Here is a 21,846-nt window from a genome sequence, read left to right as displayed (position 1 = left end):
GAATAGAATAGACATTATGATTGCTGTATGTATATAGGTGACTCTATGACCAGTGTGATTCTGCAATCTGTACAATTAGAAAAATGAGAAATTATACCCCAATGATTCAAATGTATGAATTGCCAAGATCATTGTAATGTCATGTGTAGCTAAAAAAAAAAAAAAGAATATAAAACAGATGAGACAAGTGGTAAGATGGTGAATATAAACTCAAATCATGAAACCAAATGTCTAGTGGAGTTACTGCTATCATATCCACACACTGGTCAAAGAAGGGAAAATCTGAGCCATAATAAAAATAATAAGAGAATTGGATTGGAAAAAAAAATTGTTTTTTTAGTTATACATGACAGTAGAATGTACTTGGACAAATTATACATATATGGAGTATAACTTCCCATTCTTCTGGTTACACAGGATGTGAAAATACATTGGTCGTGTATTCATACATGAACATAGGAAAGTTACGTCCAATTCATTCTACTATCTTCCCTATTTCCATTCCCTTTCTCTTCCCTTCATTCCCCTTTGTCTAATCCAAAGTACTTCTATTCTTCCCTACCTCCCCCCACTTATTTTGAGTTAGCATCCGCATATCCGAGAGAACATTTGCAAATGCCCACATTCTTCTTTAGCTAATGTGTATGAAACCTGAAGCCTCAAACCTCACAATTTCTATGATAGCTTTCAGAAGAGCAACTGCTGTGAATCCCATTGAGGGTGGACCCCACAAAAACACCAGTTAATTTTAAAATGTAAATAAAAACTTCTAACAGTAAATGGTATAGTCAATGGTAGGTACCCCTCCAGCCTATGCCCCAGGGGGGTGTGAAAGAAGAAGATGACTTTCCCTCAGCTGGTTTCAACTCCGGCGAGCCTCTCGAAGTGCTGAGTAATTAGATATGACGATTTGCACCACATGATTCCTAAACAAAAACTATTTCATCTGGTGTTTAACATAGAAACCACGAGGAGAAAAATGGCTGTGTTAAGAGATAGCATATTGCTTTCCAGTATGTTCCTGAGGAGTTTTCTATGTATATTTAACAGTATGTGACTTTTCCTCTGTATATGCTGATTTTAGCTCTCATCCCTGAGTAAGATGTGACTCTACTGTGTCCACAGTAGTTGTATCCACTATGATTTAGTCAGATGATAACACTAAACCAGGAATCCTAGATTGTCAAAATACTTTAGAAATTAACACCTTGATATGAAGAGTCAGGAAAAGAATGTGTTCTTCCTATGTGACTTAGATAAGCTTTATGAAGAAGCTGCTTCTGATTTTACCTTTTGTGGTGTATAGTAATCCTCTTCTGAATCCAAACCCAGTCGTCCTGAAACACAAATAAGAAACAAAATCATTCGGATTACAGCCTTCTTTCAAATGAAGATGTTCTATAGAGTCTCTTTAATGAAATTAACACTTCTCTTTTTTTTAATATTTATTTTTTAGTTGTAGTTGGACACAATACCTTTATTTTACTTATTTATTTTTATGTGGTGCGAGGATCATACCCAGGGCCTCACGTCTGCTATGTAAGCGCTCTACTGCTGAACCATAACCTCAGCCCTGGAATAGAGCTACGTGATATGTTTGGATGCATGCAAATCTGAAGTTGGATTGTGCACCGGGGAAGAAGTAAACAGAAGTAAGGCTACACTTACCATATTCTCCACAGCCCCAAGAATAGACTTCCTTATTTCGTGTCAGAACCACTACATGATTATCTCCACAGGAGACCTGTTCCACTGGATTGTTGAGGAAGAAGTTCAATTGCATGGGTTCTAGCACTTCTGGGCCAGCAACCTTGTCCACCCCCATGCAGCCATAATAATCTGATCCAAACGCATAGAGCTGACCCTCATCTGCAAAAGAAAAGCAAACAACTCATCACAGGACTGACTTATTTTGTCCAATCAGAAAGCTGGACAGGGCTAAAATGAGGATCCAGCCAATGATTGCACATGAGTTTACTGTATCAGAGAAACCAAAAGGACACATTATGTAAGTCTAGAGCTATCTGTATTTAAGTCTAGAGCTGTATGTGTTTATTATTACTGTAATAAATAGTTTTAAAATGGCAGTGCTGTCATGTTTAAGGACTCTATCTTAGAGATAAAAAGAGAAGTACCAGGAATCATAAAATGAGTAATGACTAGCCCAAAACTAAATTTAGCTCTTGATCCTGATTTTGTTATCCACAGCCTCCAGAGGTAGTAAGATTATTTTCTCCCTCAAATGGGACACACAATGTATTTCTCCTAATCCTGCCTCTTCTGTGTTATCCACCTATCCCATCTGTCTTCTTGCCAATCATTCCCTAAGAACAGCAAATTGGGAGTATTGTTATTAATGGGCATATTTCTCAATGTCTTTGTTTCCTTGAACACTTTTTTTTTTGATGGTGGGGGGGTTAAAATCTTAACTAAAACTGCACAGATTTAAGCACAATCTCTACATTAAATGTACTCAGATGCTTTCTGTTGATGGCTTACCTGTCACACAGACTGTGAAATCATCACCACATGACACCTGACGGATAGCTTTGCCTTGCAACTTTTCCACATGCTTTGGCTGTCGATAGGAAGCTTTGTCTCCATGGCCCAGCTGACCATGGAGTTTAGTACCTCCTTGCATGTTCTGTGAAATAAAGAGGTCTTGTGAAATTTTAACTTTTCACACTACCAGGCTATCTTTAAAATAACTTCTTTTCTTCATCTTCTTCGAGTGTGTGTGTGGTGTGGGGATGGTACTGGGGAGCAAACTTAGAATTCTATCTCAAAGCTAAATTTCCAGCCCTTTTTATTTCTGAAATGGGGGTCTTGCCAAAGTGCCCAGACTTGCCTCAAATTTGAGATCTTCTGCCTAAGCCTCCAGGGTATCTGGGATTATAGCTGCACCCAGCTAATATAACCTCTTATGAAGAAAAATAAAAAGGAAAAAAACAGCTGGAAATTTAGAAATTAGGAAAAAAAAATGGGTAAGGGGATTAAACCTTTTAATAGTAGGTAGTATAAAATCACTGCCCACGGGTTAAAAATCTTAAAAAGTATTAACAAGCCTTAAAAGGATACATTTCTCTTGTTCTTCAACTAACTCTAAGGTGAACTATACATTTAATTATGGATAATTTTGGTCAGTTTACTTGAAACACAGAACAGTTATAAAAAAAATCTGGCAACATCAAAGAAGCTGCTATACAGAACTGAGAACAGTCCTCGTGACTTTTCTACAGTTTACAGAGATAAGTAATTCTTTCCAAGGACTCAACTATAAGTCCTTATACAAATGATGTTTAAAGCACTGGTTTCACTCTACTTCTGGAAGCCACCCCCAGAGGCTAATTCTTTAAGGAACAGGGTCTAAGGAAATAACAGTAAGTCATCACTCTACAACCAAGGCCAAATCATTCTTTTAATCACTCAACAGTTGTGTGCCTACTCCTCACTCATGGGAGATAACTTTAGTCCCTGTCCTCATGGAGAAGATATTGTTAAACCACTGAAAACAATGAATTCCCTCAGGGAAAGGAACCAAGGGCCGAATATAAGGTAGGGTAAAGAAAAAGCAGCATGAAATAAGCCTGAGAAGGCAAGGCCAAAGAGACAGGGGGAAGCCACTAGAACCTGCTCCCATGGAAGCTGAGTGAAAACAATGCTTCAAGAAGGGAGTGGTCAAGGGGAGGGGGGATAAGGAGGGCAGCAGAATACGACAGACACTAGTATTGCTGTATGTATATAAGTGGCTATATAACCAATGTGAACCTGCAATCTGCACACATAGAAAAATGAGAATTCATACCCCATTTGAATCAAATGTATGATATGTCAAGATCATTGTATTGTCTTGAGTAACTAATTAAAAAAAAAAAAAAAAAGAAAAGGGAGTGGTCCATGATGGCAAACACTGCCAAGAGGTTAATAAGGTAAGGGCTAAAATGCATCCGTTTTGCTGGGCACAAAGGTGCACAACTGTAATCCCAGAAACTTGGGAGGCTGAGGCAGGATTACAAATTCAGGGCCAGCCTGGACAACTTAGCAAGACCTTATCTCAAAATTAAAAATAAAAGGGCTGGGGATGTAGCTCAGTAGTGGAGTGCCCTGGGTCAATCCCTTGTCCCATGAAAATTAAAAAAAATCCATAAACCAAAAAGAAAACACAACACCTGTTTTACTTTGGCAATTTATCAGTTATTTTGTCAAGACTCAACTGAGTGATAGGGATGAAGGTTTCACTGCAGGTGAAGGAGAAAATGGGAGGTAAGAAACAACAAACTCACTGTGTTAAGCAGGTAAGAAGGCAACCAAGAAAAGTTCTATGTAAGATATACCTAGGCATCTTCAACCACCAGTGGGAGTCAGAGGTTTCCTGACATGGTGCAGTATTTCATCTGTAAAGCTATTTCACAAATACTAGCTGCTCTGAACCTCACAATAATGAAACAAAGTACATCCTCTAACTATAAATTGAAGAGCCAGGTCTTCTTCTGAGTCCAAAGCTAGGGCTCTTTTAGTTTTCTTTGCCTCTTTCATTCATTCAGAAAATGCTGACAGGTAACCTAGTATGTACCAGGCATGCTAGATACATCAGTGAACCAAACAGAATTTCCATTCTCGTAGAGCTGAAGTTCCATCACCCCATGTTGTAGCCTGCATCATATGACTAACAAAATGCTTCGACATCATGGCCCAGGAAACAAGTAGGCTGACAGCACTGTTCCAAAAGTCCTTAGCTCTCACTTACCACCCAGGTGTACAGTTCCTTCTCCACTGTGACCACAGCAAAGTGGGTATTCCCAGCGCACACCTGCCGGGCACTACAGCCACTCTTGATGACATCCAGTTTCTGGGGGGTGGATTTCCCACCACCCCAAACATAGACTTCACTGGTTCGTGATGTTACCACAGCAATGGGTGCTTCAGTCACGGTGCTTGACCTGCCAGCAACCCCCAGAACAAAGGCACATTTAACATAAAAACAATCTCAAAGAAGACTGCTTCCAGTCTGTTCCCTTAAAAGTACTGCCAATTATGATATAAAAAAATATATTCTTTCAACCCTCTCTCACAGCAAGCTTTGCAATTCCTGCCTCAGGTATTCATCACAGTTTGGCCAGGCCAGTTTCTAGTCTGATCCATAACACCTATACTTTTCAACATTCATCAATGTAATGCTGTCCATGTTAGTGTAAGGTGAAATTATGGCTCTCTTTTCAGAAATTTAAGCACATGGTGGCTCCTAAGAAGATATCAAAGGCCACTGGGATCAAATAATGCATAGACCTAAGTAAGACCCTTCTGGTGGAAATTCAGTACATATAGTATTAATAGTTTCTTGAGCATTACCTTGGTCTCTTTGTAGGTGCATTAAGCAGAGTGACTTTTTCTTCCATCTCTCTACCAAAAGAAAAGCAAAAGACACATGAATTTTGAAATAATAGGTTTCTATAAGGCAACAGTGTCTCTTTAATATATTTCACAGATTTAATTTTATTAACTGAATGCATCCTACAATATGACAATATTTTTAGGAAGGTACCTTGATACAACTCAAAACAGTTATAAGATCTTGCATTAGACAATTGATTATATTAAAGAGAGTCAGTAGTTTGGGGCCACTTGCTTTCTATTTCTGAGAACCAGTCTAGGTTGGAGCAGGGAGCCTTAAGAACCTCTGATGCACATGATAGATATCTCCATCTGGTCTGCCCACTGACTCCCCAAATCAAGCATCTCCAAACCTGGGCTTATTATCTCTTTCCTAAACCAGCTTTGCTTTCTGACTTGCCTATTTCTGTAACTGGCAAACTCCTTCCCCCTTCTTCAATCATCTTTGACTCCTTTCTCCTCCTTTCTTCAACATTTCAATTCTATGGATCCTACCTATACAGCACCTTTTATAAAACACAACTCTTCCTGTCCAGTCTCATCACCTTAGCTCTGGGCAACTTTATTTCCTATCTATACTGTGGCAGTGCCTCCTAGTCAGCCTCACCACAGTCCTGCCCACTTTCATCCATTCTTTGCTAACCTAACATCAATCCTAGTACTGCTAAATGACTCTTCCTTAAGTACGCCTCTCATCACGTGAGCTGTTCTCTCCTAAATGCCCAATACTTCTGTACTATTTTTAAATTAAGCCTGGTATTCAAGATTCTCTCCTTGTAGTCTTTTTTTTTCCCACTTACACCTTATGTTCTGGTCCAGGATTATCATTCTGACTAAATCTATCATAGCTGAACTATTAGGGCAGTGCTCAGGTATCAGTAATTTGTGAAAGCTCCTGAGATTTTGCACGGAGAACCCCAGGTCTAGAATAGCTAATCTAGCCAAATAGGGCTTTGTGTTTCCTGAACATTTCCCACAACTTCCTGTGTCTGTGCTTCTGCTTATGCTATTTTCTCTGTCTAGAAAACTTCTATCTTATGTTTTTTTCAACAAAGTACTCCAGGTAAATATATAATTATTTCAATAAAAATTTCAATTAAAAATTATCAACTAAGGTTCTACTAGTACTGATAGATGTTGGCATATTCCACTGGGCGAAACTATAAAATTGACACTTGTTAAATTGCTTACTGCACTGAATAAACTCTATTTTGTCCAAAACTGGGTTGCTGCAGTGGCATACGTCTATAATCCCAGTGATTTAGGAGGCTGAGGTAGGGGGAATCATAAGTTCAAGGTCAGTCTTGGAAGCTTTATAACACCCCATCTCAAAATAAAATAAAATAAAATAAACTGGTAAAAGGGCTGGGGATGTAGATCAGAGATAGAACTGTCCTGGGTTCAATTCCCAGTACCATAAAAATATTTATTAATTGGAGTATTTCAATAAGAGATTTAAACATTGACTATATTGTTGGGTATAAACTAGATAAAATTTATGAATGTGTTTAACCAGCCCCAAAGGGTGATATTGCTTGAATTGGCATAAAACATTAATGGAAGGTCATAGTGCTATATCTGGAGTATGACACATAATTCTAGGCACCAAATCACTGGTTAGAGGTTAAGTATGGATCAAATGCATAATGTAAGCCCCCAAACTATAAAACTATCAAAAGAAAATAAAGGAGATATGCTTCAGGACACTGGTCTATCTTTTTGGCTTTTACCCTAAAAGCATAGGCAAAAAAGCAAAATTTGACAAACGGGATTATATCAAACTAAAAAACTTCTATACAGAAAGGAAACAATCAATAGTATTAAGAGAAATCTAGAGAGGAGAAAATATTGGCAAACTATTGATTCCAGAATATATAAGGAACATAAACAAGTCAATGGCAAAAAAAAACCCTCAAATCATCTCATTTAAAAAATGGGTGAATGAGAAAAAAGAAGATTAAAAAAATGGGTAAATGATCTGAATACACATTTCTTGAAAGAGGATATTCAAATGACCAGTAAATACAGGATAAAATGCTCAACATTACTAATCATAAGAGAAATGCAAATCAAAACCACCACCAGTTAGAATTACTATTATTAAAAAATATATATAAAAAGTAACAAATGCTGCAAGGATATAGAGAAAGGGAAACTTGTCAGACACTGTTATTGGCAATAAATTAGCACAGACATTATGGAAAAGAGTATGGGAGTTCCTCAAGAAACTGAAAATAGAACTACCATTTGATCCAGCTATCCTTCTATTGGGTATGTATACAAAGGAATTGATATCAGTATATCAAAGAGACACCTACACTTGCATGTTTATTGCAGTACTATTCCTCATAGGCAAAATATAAAATCAGCATAGGTATCCATCAATGGGTAAATAGATAAAGTAAATGTAGACTACACACAGAGTAGAATACTATTCATCAGCATTTTCAGGAAAACAGATGGAACTGGAGGATATTATAAGTGAAATAAATCAAGCAAAGTAAATAAGCACTGCATGTTCTTACATTTGGAACCTAAAAAGTTTACCTTAAAGGAGTAGAGAACAGAAGAGTAATTACCGGAGCTAGAAAGGGTGTGGATGAGCGAGGGATGGAGAGATGATAATTAATGGGTACAGGGGTGCAGCTGGATAGGGGGAATAACTTCTAATGTTCTACATAGCATAGTAGGATAACTATGATTAACAAAATTAATTGAATATATCAAAATAACTAGAAGGGAGGAGTTTGGAGGTTTCCAACATAAAGAAATGATAAATGTCTGAGGTGAGAGATATGTCAAATATCTTGAACTAATCATTACACATTATGTATACGTATTAAAATGTCACACTATACCATAAAAATAACAATTATTGCACTGATTAAAATAATAATACGTTTGAATAAACACAAAAACACTAATAAAAGATTAATTAAATGACAACAGAATAAAGATAAATAGCAACAATTATGGAATGACGTACATACTTAGTACATATAAGAACAAGACTTAAAAATGAGTACAGTAAATGTTTGAATATTTGAAGGATATATTTAAAAAAGATATAAAGTGTAGTGGGGCAAAAATAATAAGGTGAAATACAAACTGGAAAATTTAAGAAAAGATAAGGAATACTTCTCCTTTAAGTTGAGGCTTGAAGCCTCCTACAGGAAGGATAGCCTGCCTACCTCTAGAGACCTGGGACAGAAAAAATCTCAGGAAAGAGTTTGTCAGAAGTTAATAAAAATTGACCTCAAGAAGTGGACAAGAAGTTCATAAAGAACACTCGTCCAACTCCAACACACCATCTCAACAATCATACCTAAAAAAAAAAATGCCCAAATTCACATCTGTATCCAACAGCTGCTAAGCACTTTCTACTAGGTCCCAGACTGAGCACCTTATATGTGTTACCTTCTTTATTCCTCACCTTACCTCACTCTATAGTGGATAAAACAAACAAGAACAACAACAAAAAGAGCTGTTAAATAATTTGGCAAAGATAATGCCAGAACTTAGATACAACCTTATGGGTATCAATGTCTATACTGTAGAATAGAAAATACACGTACTGAGGGAGTAGAGGGCTTTTGGGTCTAATCAGTACAAATTTAGAGCAAATAGTTAAGGAAGTAAAAGCTAGAAATCACTCTCAAGCAATGGGAGCAGAGGTGTTGGTAGAAAATAACACTACAGTGGCCAAGTTAGGAAACTCCACCTTTTCCTGTAGTATTCTGATCAGGCCTCTATAGCAGTCAAACATCTCTAATGAAAGTGATCTATTTGTACTTTACCTCCTGCGTTTCTTGAGAAGAGGACGATCCAGAAGTTCATCTGCAGTGGGTCTCTGCTCAGGATCCTAAAAAGTAAAAATAGATTAGTTTTCACTTAAAAGAAATGGGTAATATCGGATCTAATGAGAAATTTTACTTTGTCTTATAAGGATGAAGATTAATTAGTCAAAGACTACTGTACATTAGCCTTTTGTTTCAAAAATCACCATTTCTTAACGTCACATTCCATGTTTAATGCCTATCCTCTTGTCACCATCAACACTGTACATGAAAGAGGATGTTTATAATGCATGTTCTTCACTTGTTCAATTAGGGTAGTAGCTCTCAAACCTCAATACATGTGGCACAGAATAATCACTGGGGTGCATATTACAAATATTACAAATAAAGATTTTTAAACTTTAGCCACAGAAATTCTGTTGGTCTGGGGTGGTATCCAGAAACATAATTCTCTTTTTTTAACTTATAAAACTCTAACTAGGTGTGGCAATGCACACCTAGTTAGAGTTTTATAAGTTAAAAATCCCAGCAACTTGAGAGGCTGAGGCAGAAGGATCACAAGTTCAAGGTCAGCCTCACCAACCATCTTAGCAAGGGCTTAAGTACTTTAGGGAATTCCTGTCTCAAAATAAAAAATAAAAAGAAATGGTGATGTGACTCAGTGGTTAAGCCCTACTGAGTTCAATCCCCAGTACCAAACAAAGAGAAAACACAACAATCAGAAACTCTACATCTCTGACTGCATTTTACAAAATCAATTTATAGAGGTAAATTTTGACTGTAAAATATAGAGCACAGTTTGGATGGCAAAACCATGTTGAAAATTAATATAGCAAAATAATGTAAAAATTTGTTAGTAGGAGTATTTAACTACCATGAGTTGCCAATACCTATTCTGGTATTGGCAACTCATGGTAGTTGCCAATACCAGAATGCATTTATCTGGGAAGATAATGTGGTTCTGTATGGTCTGTATCTATGCCATATCCTAAACACTGAGGCTAGAAAAGGAAAATGTAAAATTGAAATCAATATATAAGTCAGACCTACCTGGTCAAGACATGCATGGACCATTTGGATCAATTCCAAAGAGTACTGGCTAGAATCGACTTCCATGGCACGGATTCCTTGCACGATCTTCACACACAAGTTGAGTGGGTTCTATGAGAAAATGATGACTGCATTGTTCCTGGTTATATAAAGATGACATTATAATCTACCAGCAGGGGCTCAGGGATGTCTGTGACCATTATTTAAAGAGTTGGCAATTGTTCTATATTAGGTTTGATATAATATTATAACTATCAGTATGCATCAGCAAGAAATGGTTGGGGATGCAATGCTGCTATCAGATGAAATTAAGCTAAATGGCCAAAATGGAGATTAAAACCATGACTATATAGCCAACAGCATATTGCTCAGAATATATTATAATCTTCAACTGAATCCCAAGATAAAGGAAAGCATAATTAGTTATGCTTCTTTACTTTAAGTAACTCTCCTGCCAACTAATTTATCTCCTAATGTATATATCCTAAATAATGGCTGAACAGGCAATAGAGTAAATAATACACAGATATCTTATAATAACAAGGTGATAAGAATAAAATTATTCTAATATTACAACAATCTAATTGAAAGACCAGTAGGTATATTACATATATGATCTTTTTTATGTTTACAAAGACAACAAAAAGAAGTTATTATCATTATCAATTTTTACACAAGAAAAATGGGGCTCAGAGATATAAAGTAACTTGCTCAAAATTACACTTAAAGTAAAAGGAAAGCCATCCTCCAACTAAAGTCTGACTCCAAAAGTCATTTTTCTTCTACTATATTATTCTGGAGAATTAGATGATACACCTGAACAAACTTCAGGATTTAGAAAAATAAATAGGTCTCATAAAAGACCAATGAGTTTGCATTATCTTATATTTGCATTTTTCTTTTTTTTTAATTTTACATTTGCATATTTCACATACAATATCTAAAAATTTTCATGAGGGACTATATATTGTTTGGGAGATATATGTTGTTTCCATAGATTAAAAAAAAATAGAGGATCCAAGAAATGATTTGCCTAAATTCTCACATCTGATTGAAGGAGAATAAACATGATTTCACTTTAGCTACTCAAGTGGTGGTCCATGGAGAAGCATCATCAGCATCATGTGGGAGCTTGTTTGAAATGCAGAATATCAGATCTCTACCTGAACACTGATGAAATAGAATCTGTATTGTAACAAGATGTCTAGGTGATTTTGAATGCATATTAAAGTTTGAGAAATGCTCCTTCATATCAGGTTTTATTTTTAAAAAAGAGAAAATTATGTAAGCTGGGTTGGTGGTACATGCCTTTAAGCTTGTAATGCCGGTTACTCAGGAGGCTATGTTAGGAGGATCAAAAGTTTTGAGGCCAGCCTGAACAACTTAATAAGACTCTGTAATAATTTTAAAGGGTGATGGGATGTAGCTCACTGGTAGCATACTTGCCTAGATATATGAGGCTCTGGGTTCAACCCACAGCACCACATTTAACAAACAAACAATCAATCAAACAAACAAAAGATGTAGCTAGAGCATAAGAATTGAAATAACTTTTCCAAACTGGAGCATCACATGGGTGATGCTAGAGCCAGTTTTAAAATCAGAGTCAACATATTCAAGTACAGTGCTCAAATTGCTTGATTATGGTCATTTCAGTAGGGAATTAATGTTGGAGATAAATCTAGTCTTCAGTATTTCAATGATATAATATTAATCTGGTGTCTGACTACAGGTTATTTTTTAATACAGTGATTTCTGTTTAAGAAATCAGAAGCTCAGAGATAAATGAAGTTGATTCACTTAACCAATCTGAATCACTTGCAAAGATAATGTGGGATAATATACCAACTTACTGTAGCATCAAATGTTCTCTTGAGTGTAAGCAGTTCAAAAATGACACAGCCGACTGCCCAGATATCAGACTTGAAATTGTATTTCACTCCTTGGCATAGCTCTGGAGACATGTAATATGGGGTTCCCACAAGCTGAACAACAAAGAAAAAAAACAAAAAATAATTTCTCTTTTGAAGTAATTGTATAAACATTTTAGTTAAGTTAAATTTCCTATAAACTAGTGATAATAACATAAAATATTCACTAATAGATCCCAAAATGTTTTTTATGAGATGATGCCACTATGGGGAAAAATTTTATTCATATTAAATTTCTTGGGTCAGTTATAAAAGGGCAATCTGTGATAAGGGCACTATGGTCAACTTGGAAGGCTCAATGGCTCTGAGTCCTAGTTCACACAGGCTTTAGGCATTCAAGGCCTAGTGAAGACTTCATACAGATTGGGACAGACTCAGTAAAAATTCACTAATGTGAACTGGCAGTGGGGAGATGGTAACTGAATGAATGGGTTAAAAGTTCTAACTGAAATGCACCGGAATGAAACTTTTTACATGGCTCAATTCAACATGTGTGATACTAAAGTAGCTAGTAAATTTCTTTGGAATTTGAAGATTGTCTGGCTTTAAGAATGAGTTTGGAACATATCTTGGATACAGAAATATAATAAATTGAGGTATAAAGGTGTATTAAGCATTGTAATGCAAAAAAAATAATAATAAGAGAGTTCATGTAAAAAAATAAATAAATAATAAAAAAATAAACACACACACAAAAGAATGAGTTCAGAAATAAAGTGTTCTGTACAAAAGTCTGCTTCTCCCACTATTTGGGACAAGCCATCTTTACTCAACAGAGAAAAAAAAATTTTTTTTCAGATGACATACATGTCCTTTATAAATTTTCAGATAATTCATTGCATTTAAATGGCTTAGAAAAGTCAAGTCTGGGTTTTATCAGATTGTTCTTTTCTTTTTTAAATATTGTTTTAGTTGCCAATGGACCTTTATTTTATTTATTGATACATGGTGCTGAGAATCGAACCCAGTACCTCACACATGCTAGGCAAGCGCTCTGCCACTGAGCTAGAACTCCAGCCCTATCAGATTGTTTTTGATGAGAAAAATCCATATAAGGACATAATTGCATGTTTAGAAACTTAATTTGGCCTTCATCATACAAACAAATGAGTTTCTGAAACAGGGACTCACAACCCTAGAATAATAAGAGAACTCATGTAAATAAATAAAAAATAAACACACACATATTGCAGGCATATCTTGATGTTATCCAAAAAACATCAGGATAAAGATAATTTTTTAACTTACATTTCCAAGTTCTTTTAAGGATAGAGCATTATAAAAGCAGAACAATCATAACTGGATATTTCTGGGGGGATACCGGCATCGAACTCAGGGGCACTTGACCACTGAGCCACATCCCCAGCTCTATTTTCTATTTTATTTAGAGACTTGTTTAGTGCCTCAGTAAGTTGCTGAGGCTGGCTTTGAACTGAGATCCTCCTGTCTCAGCCTCCCAAGCCACTGGGATTACAGGAGTACATCACCATGCCTGGCCATAATTGGATTTTATAATTACTAAAAAGATAAGATCCCTGTGTCTTGTGTCTTCTTTTTACCCAATCAAAATCAGGTTTGAAGGGAGTCTTCTAATTCAGACTGTGATTATTAAAGAACTGATTCTTCGCTGGGCATTAATTAGGCTTTGCTTGTAACATAGGCTTCTCTCTGAACCAGAAGCAGAATTCAAAGGAAACACACACACACAAAAGATTTTTGAGCTGAGATTGTGGCTCAGTGGCAGAGCTCTTGCCTAGCTGTGGGAGGCACTGGGTTTGATTCTCAGCACCACATATAAATAAATGAATAAAATAAAGGTTCATCAACAACTAAAAATACATATATTAAAGAAAAAAAAATATTTTCAATGTCAATGTGATGGCACACACCTATAATCCCAGTGACTCTAGAGGCTGAGGCAGGAGGACTGCAAGATTTAGGCCAGTCTCAGAACTTAGCAAGACACTGTCTTGAAACAAAAAATAAAAAGGGCAGGAGATACAGCTCAATGGCAGAGCACCCTGAATTCAATCACTAGTATAATCAAGGGGGGAAAAAAGAAAAAGGGAGAGAGTGTCTTGGGAAAAATGTCCAAGATTTAGGGGGCATGGTTCTCATGGAGCTAGAAAGGAAAAGGAAAAAAAAAAAAAAGAAGGGCAACCTGTACTCACCGTCTCAGCCATGGAATATTCGGAATTAAGTTTCTTTGCTAGGCCATAATCTCCAAGTTTTATCAGGTTTGCCTTGGTCAGAAAAATATTTAATGTCTTTATATCTCTGGAAAAAAAAAAAGATGCCATGTATGAAGTCCATATAGTCAACAGTTTTATCTTACCCAAACATCCTGCCAAGATTAATACACAGTAAATATGAATGCATTCTCACTGGTCAGATTCTGTTATGGGGCCCCAAATATCCTACACAGTGATCATCACTTTCACACATATTTTAACACTGAAAAGGGGACTTAGGGAGTAAAAGCAAAGAATTAACTTCACTACACAGGAGTGTATCCCATACCAATGACACCATTAGGAAAAGTTGAAAGTCAGATGAGAAAATAGGGCTGCAGGCAACCATAATTCCTGTAAAATACACTATCTTTGCAACTACCACTTACGCCTTCCATTTCAGTATTACTGCAATTTAGCATCTGATTGGTGTCAAGGTTTTAAAAAATCTGTTAAGGCAGAAGAGGCTACATGTCTCAGCATCAACACAACTAGGCTGTTTTAGATCATCTAAATAAGCCACTGACTCTTTTGCCAAAGATGGATTGACCATGTATAAAATAAAATAATCCTAGTTTAGATTCTGGCTTCCTTTATTGAAACATGTGAATAAACCAGAACAACATATTTTGTTACTTTTAAAAAGAAAATAACATGCAACAGTAGCCATCCAATAGTCATCAAGAATTATATGCTAACTACAGTTTGGTGAGGTAGCACATGTCAGTAATCCCAGCTATTTGGGAGCTTGATGCAGGAGGACCACAAGTTTGCCGCCAGCCTAGATAATCTAGCGAGATCCTGCCTCAAAAAAAAGAAAAAAAAAAAGAAGGACTGGGATGTGGCTCAGTGTTTGAGTGCATTCTTGGGCTCAATCTTCAGTACCCCATCCCCAAAAGAAGGGCATAATGATGCAGAAATGCTCTTAAAAATGGTTCTATTTAATAGATAGAAATAAATAGAAACCTGTTTTGTTCCCCCTAATTTTTATCAAATATTTAGTAAAATTGCACAATTAATCTTACAAAATGCCATTTATTTAAATTAAAATAGCTTAATTACAGAATTAAAAACAATTGCTAATTATTATTGCACAGAGAAAACATTCACTGTGGATTCCATCCAGATTAAAACTATTTCTCATACTACCTTCTCGGCTCTCCTGATAAGTTAATCTACTAAACTCTAAGATACCTCTACAGGTAATGACTAAGTGGTATCTAGCTACTGAGGAGAGTCTTCCTAGATCACAAACATGGTTTAATCTCAAAAAGTGAAGATAATCTCTCTCATTATTCACTCTTTTTTTTTTTTTTATAATTTTTTAATATTTATTTTTTAGTTTTCGGCGGACACAACATCTTTGTATGTGGTGCCGAGGATCGAACCCGGGCTGCACGCATGCCAGGCGAGCACGCTACCGCTTGAGCCACATCCCCAGCCCCTCATTATTCACTCTTTCCTGTCCTGATTATATCAATGGAAAAACTCTTGTTTGGTAAAGAAAAAAAAAGTGCTAGCTGGGCCCAGTGATGTATGCCTATAATTCCACCAACTCAGGAGACTGAGGCAGAAGAACTGTAAGTTTGAGCCTGGACAAAATAAAAACCAAAAAGGGCTGGGGAGATAGCTCAGTAGTAGAACTCGTTGGGTTCAATCCCTTAGTACTGCAGGGAAAAAAAAAGAAAAGAAAAAAGAAGAATCTATCCATACATTTTCTTTATTCATTACCTATGAAGGATTCCAGCTTTATGAATACAGCTCACTGCTGAAACAATCTGAAAAAGGTACCACACCACCATCTGCAGAGACAAAATAAATTATATTTGTTTTGTAAACAAAAAATTCATTTAAATAAACACACACATGAAACAAAAACAAACAAACAAAAAAGGAAACCGCAACCAGAGGTTATGATTAACATGACTTGACATCTTTTGCTTCTACGTTGAATAAGCAAAGAAAAGTGGTAGGGGATAAAAAGAAAAAGCAGGTCTCCATAAAACAGTTCTATTGTCATAAAATATAGTATAGTGGAACAGTTTCTTTCTTGTAGAAACTCAGGAAGAATGCAAAAGTATGGAATACTGTGCATACCAGCATGCAGTAACAGAACCAGAAAAGAAAGCCAGAGTAAACCATGATGTAGAGGTAAAACGGTCGGGAAGCAGCTAAGACAGGTTTCTTGTTAGAGGTTTTCTTTCTAATGAATATCAGAGTCCGGAAGGAGTCCAAATAAAAGGGGAAAAAACTCTTCACAACCAAAATGTAAGAATTACTTTATAATTTCAGCTTCCTTTCATAGACATATAAATTACCTCTTCCTCAAACAACTTGTCCTTCTGACGAAGGATTTTGTCATACAGGTTCCCTCCTGAAATTAAACAAGAAACAGGTTTGAATGCTTAATAGAGATAAAAACTTGACTCCATCTAATAGGGTTTTAACAGGTGATGCAAGGAAATGAAGGATTCAACTTCCTCTCTAAAGGAAACAATTTCTTCTCTCTTGGCCTTTCACAGGGTACAAAACTATCAGAAATATTATATGAAGATTCCCCTCCCTAATTCAAGACAAAAATGGGAAGTGTGGTATTTTTAGAAAAGATGACAGTAAAGACCATTCCTATAGTACCCTAATAATGAAATAGCTTCAAAGTCATGATTTTCTTTTCTAGACTTCTTTTGAAGGAATCTGCAATCTACACACACACATATATATATATATACACACACACATACATACACACACACACATATTTACTTTTTAGTTGTGGTTGGACACAATATCTTTATTTTATTTATTTATTTTTATATGGTGCTGAGGATCAAACCCAAGGCCTCGAACGTGCTAGGCAAGTGCTCTACTGCTGAGCCACAACCCCAGCCCAATCTGCAATATTTTTATAATTCTCCCAGTGTGACTACTAGAACATCTGGGTTACGTCTGTGATGCAATGTTTTACATACAGGGTGCATATGAACAATCTTTTCTTCCCACTTTCTACTGAAAAGGTTTCCCAAAAAATTTACTCCTAGATTGTTCCCAATCATTACTCCCTTTATGAATTTCTTCCTGTGGAATAAGTATTAATTTGCTTCTCACTTTTTTATAAACTAATACAGATTGCAAACAATCCTGGCTTGTCTTACTTTCGGCTGCAACTTATACTTTAGCCTGGGTAAATTTTTATAATTTCTCTTCCCCTGCTATTTAGTAATTCGGAGTTTCAATAAATGTATCATTTGTTCTGGTTCCTCCTAACCACAAAGAAACTTAACTTTTTTTTTTTTAATTTTTATTATTAGTTGTTCAGAACATTACATAGTTCAGAAACTTAACTTCTTAAGAAGGTTTCTGTTACTTAAAAATTTTCTACTACAATATCCTATATTTACAGTTGATCAGAACCAGAAACAATTGTGAAAGACCAGAGTCTAGGCAGAAAAGTTATAAATGAAGAATATGCTGGTACCTCTTTAGCATGCAGCTCGAAAAGGGGCTTTGGGTATTCTCTTGTATAGGATGTACCAAACCTTGCTACATACCAAATCCTACCCTAAGGGCTTTAAAATATGATCTAATACAACCCTATAGCTAGATACAAACTTTTTTGATGTTGTTACTGGGGATTGAACCCAGGGGCTTTTTTTTTTTTTTTTTTTTACTTTTCTTACCATTATTTTTATTTATTTTTTTTTTTTTAATTTTTTTTATTGGTTGTTCAAAACATTATAAAGCTCTTGACATATCATATTTCATACATTAGATTCCAGTTGGTTATGAACTCCCAATTTTACCCCAAATACAGATTGCAGAATCACATCGGTTACACATCCACATTTTTACATAATGCCCTATTAGTAACTGTTGTATTCTGCTACCTTTCCTATCCTCTACCATCCCCCCTTCCTCCCCTCCCATCTTCTCTCTCTACCCCATCCACTGTAATTCATATCTCTCCTTGTTTATTTTCCCATTCCCCTCACAACCTCTTATATGTAATTTTGTATAACAATGAGGGTCTCCCTCCATTACCATGCAATTTCCCTTTTCTCTCCCTTTCCATCCTACCTCATGTATCTGTTTAATGTTAATCTTTTCTTCCTGCTCTTCCTCCCTGCTCTGTTCTTAGTTGCTCTCATTATATCAAAGAAGACATTTGGTATTTGTTTTTTAGGGATTGGCTAGCTTCACTAAGCATAATCTGCTCTAGTGCCATCCATTTCCCTGCAAATTCTATGATTTTGTCATTTTTTAGTGCTGCATAATACTCCATGGTGTATAAATGCCACATTTTTTTTATCCATTCATCTATTGAAGGGCATCTGGGTTGGTTCCACAGTCTAGCAATTGTGAATTGTGCTGCTATGAACATCGATGTAGCAGTATCCCTGTAGTACGCTCTTTTAAGGTCTTCTGGGAAAAGTCCAAGAAGGGCAATAGCTGGAACCCAGGGGCTTTTAACCACTGAGCCACATGCCCAGTCCATTTTGTTTTTGAAATAGGGTCTCACTAAGTTGCTGAGACCATCCTTGAATTTATGATTCTCTTGCCTTAACCTCCCAAACTGCTGAGATTAGAGGTGTGTGTCACCAAGCCTGATTATCAATAAACACATTTTAAGTTGAGGAAACCAAGGCAGAGATAAGTTTCTTGTCCAAGGTTACAGAGCTAGAAAGTAGAGGGACTTGGGATATGGGTTGTCTATTTTCCTATTAACCAGGCACTACTCAAATCTTACACACAAATGATCTAAAGAAATCAGTCATTCCGTTACGATCTTTAGACACCTTGCAACAGGATAACTTTAGCTAAAGTCAATAAAAATAACTATCCAGTGTTACCAAACCACACTATGTTCCTAATGGCTAATATTATTTCATGAGGAAAAAATTTGAAAAATAAATGTAATATCCAACTGAAAAAACATTTTGAAGATGGAACTATAATCACAAGGAAGAATATGAATACTCAAGGGAAAATCCCTTCCCTTATTTTGTACAACACTTCAAAACTCTCCAAAGCCTGAACAATTTCTCTTAAACTCTACAAATCCATTTAAAGTTTTATCACTATTATATATGCCTTTTCTTGTACTCTTCCCCTCAAGGTAAGTATGAACATAATAAGAATGACTTGCAGAGGAAGTCCCACTGAATTCTACCTTACCGTTACAATATTCCAGCTCAATCAGCAGGGTAGTATTGTCCATGAAGTGATTGTAGTAGGCAATGATGTTGTCATGCTGCAGCAGTGCCAGAATAACAATCTCATTCAAGGCATCACGACGTTCCTTCTCAGACAGCCGGGTCAAATCAACTTCCTTCCACACAACCAGTGAGTCATCCTACAACAAGTAACAGAAGCATTGTGCTTTCCTCTTGCCCAGCAGTGAATGAATCCACGCCCAGATCTGTAAGCCTAGAAAGAAAACTTCCTAGAGGGGCAAAGATCGACTCTTAATTTTTTCCTTTAAACAGATGTAGGTTAAAGGTTCTGCATATAATTATTATAATTTACTTTAGAACTGGAGGAAGTAATGAACTAATCTTACTTCTTACTTTATTGCAATACTTAATTTGCATGATGACAGTTCCAAGTAAAAATATAAGATGGGTACAGACGTTAAAGATTTTATTGAGGAACCCTATAGGACTGCTAGTCAGAAAGGAGACTGCTGCAGGGCTTGAATATTGAAAAAGAACTGGATAACAGCATCCACAGCTGATCACAGCTTCTTATAAAGTGAAAATACTAAGCTTGCCTCTAATTTTATAAATTAAGATTTTCCTAATATCTAATTTTCCAGATAGGTCAGACCCCATGGTGCACCTTTATGATCTCCTGTCACACTTTTCTCTATTCATAAAAATTTACCTGTAGCTCCTCATGTCTATTCCTTTTTATCATACCTCTAATTCTTTCCTAGTACTGCTTCCCAGCCCACAAGCATCTCCACCACATAACCCTCTTCATCCTTTTGAATGCCTCTGTCAGGACTTTGAAACTTCTTTGGAAACTTTAATAAGCCTTTTATTGTACACTTATTGAATGCAACCATTCCCTTAGTTTTAAGCATTCGTATACCTAAATGGCATTTGTCTATTCGTTTTCATTCACATACATATACAACTGAAATGCTCTTTGTTTTCTTACTTGGCTTATCTTCTTACTAAAACATAACCTTCTAGAGGGAAAGGGCTGTTTCTAACTGAACCTTTCCTTCTAGAGGGAAAGGGATGCTTCTAACTAAACCTTCACAGATCTAAGAAATATTTGGTGATAAGGATTATGCTCTACAATTCTGGAAAAGTGTGATCTAATTCAACTCAAGACAATAGTAATCAATTTAATAGGGTAATAATGGAAAGGGATGAGCAAGAAAATGTGAAACTAATTGCAGTCCAAGATTTACTTCTAAATTTTAAGTGGGCAACATTCATCTTATTCAAGGCAAGAAAACAGATTACTAATATGTAATTTAGAATAACAGTAAATCTAACATTTTACAGTAATGTGGCATTAGGATAAAAAGAATTATTTAAAGATATTCGCCTGCAACCACCTCTTCTTTCAGTCTTAAACATATGCTGGGTTGGGGTGGGGAATAGCTCCAGAGGTAGACAGTTTTCCTAGCATGTGCAGAGCCCTGTGTTCAATCCCCAGCAGGATAAAACAAAACAAAATCAATATAATCTGGCTTGGAACAGACAGTAGAACTGCAGATGGATCACCTATGGATGAATCACCTTCAGCTACCTCAGCAAGTCTCATTAAATGTTTATCCTAGAGCTAAAGTTTTAAGACACTAGTTACCAAATCTAATTTATGGTTTTTGAAAGGAGAATAACCACTGTGGAGTTGAGTATACATTCCTAACTTGGGAATCAGTGATCCATGGATTCTTTGTAAAGGATGTATATACACTGTGAATGTGGATAGAAGAGATTGAGATCATTCTGCTTACGTTGGGTTCTCAATTGGGTCCTTGTTTCCCCAAGAACTTAGAATAACCAATATTTTTCCACACATGAAGCCTGCAAGATGAACACTAGTGAAGAAACCAACAGACGGCGATCTTCCCAATGATCTTCAAGAAGAACATCCAATTGAGTGATCATTTATGAACTTAAAGATAATGACAAAACTAGGCAAGTAGAGGTATTCAGAAGCAATACCCCTCCTCCCCACCCAGACCTTTGAAAGCTACACAAGGAAAGGAAGGAAGTTTTGGCAACACCTCTCGTTCCTATACCACTTTCACTTACAGTTTGCACACACCTTCGTTTGATTCACGAAATAACCTTAAAAATATAAAGGTAAGGTTTAAGGTGGGGATCACTAAGTCCAATTTAAAGATGAGAAAACTAAATCTCATGGACAGTTCTGTGATTTGCTCAGGTTCCCCGGGCTAAGCACAAATGACCGGTTAGTGGAAATCAG

General features: G+C 36.3%; 1 protein-coding gene across 1 annotated transcript in view; it reads right to left on the bottom strand.

Annotated features, from left to right (window-relative positions):
• Window positions 1-21,846, bottom strand: part of Nek9 (NIMA related kinase 9) — a 40,157-nt gene that overhangs the window by 17,749 nt on the left and 562 nt on the right. The window contains exons 2-13 of the mRNA XM_046440839.2: window positions 19,573-19,750; window positions 16,719-16,774; window positions 16,132-16,202; window positions 14,341-14,446; window positions 12,092-12,223; window positions 10,239-10,349; window positions 9,189-9,253; window positions 5,350-5,400; window positions 4,748-4,940; window positions 2,500-2,644; window positions 1,669-1,869; window positions 1,291-1,337 (exon numbers count right to left, since the gene is read on the bottom strand). Of these exons, the coding sequence (XP_046296795.1) occupies window positions 1,291-1,337; window positions 1,669-1,869; window positions 2,500-2,644; window positions 4,748-4,940; window positions 5,350-5,400; window positions 9,189-9,253; window positions 10,239-10,349; window positions 12,092-12,223; window positions 14,341-14,446; window positions 16,132-16,202; window positions 16,719-16,774; window positions 19,573-19,750 (1,356 nt within the window). The remainder of the gene's footprint in view (window positions 1-1,290; window positions 1,338-1,668; window positions 1,870-2,499; window positions 2,645-4,747; window positions 4,941-5,349; window positions 5,401-9,188; window positions 9,254-10,238; window positions 10,350-12,091; window positions 12,224-14,340; window positions 14,447-16,131; window positions 16,203-16,718; window positions 16,775-19,572; window positions 19,751-21,846) is intronic.

Source organism: Marmota monax, unplaced genomic scaffold (genome assembly GCF_021218885.2).
Source record: "Marmota monax isolate L192 unplaced genomic scaffold, Marmota_monax_Labrador192_F-V1.1 WCK01_AAM20220418_F8-fsc00017, whole genome shotgun sequence".
In the NCBI taxonomy this organism is placed as follows: domain Eukaryota; kingdom Metazoa; phylum Chordata; class Mammalia; order Rodentia; family Sciuridae; genus Marmota; species Marmota monax.
Note: the sequence above shows the minus strand (reverse complement) of the source record. Positions and strands in the feature narration are given on the sequence as shown.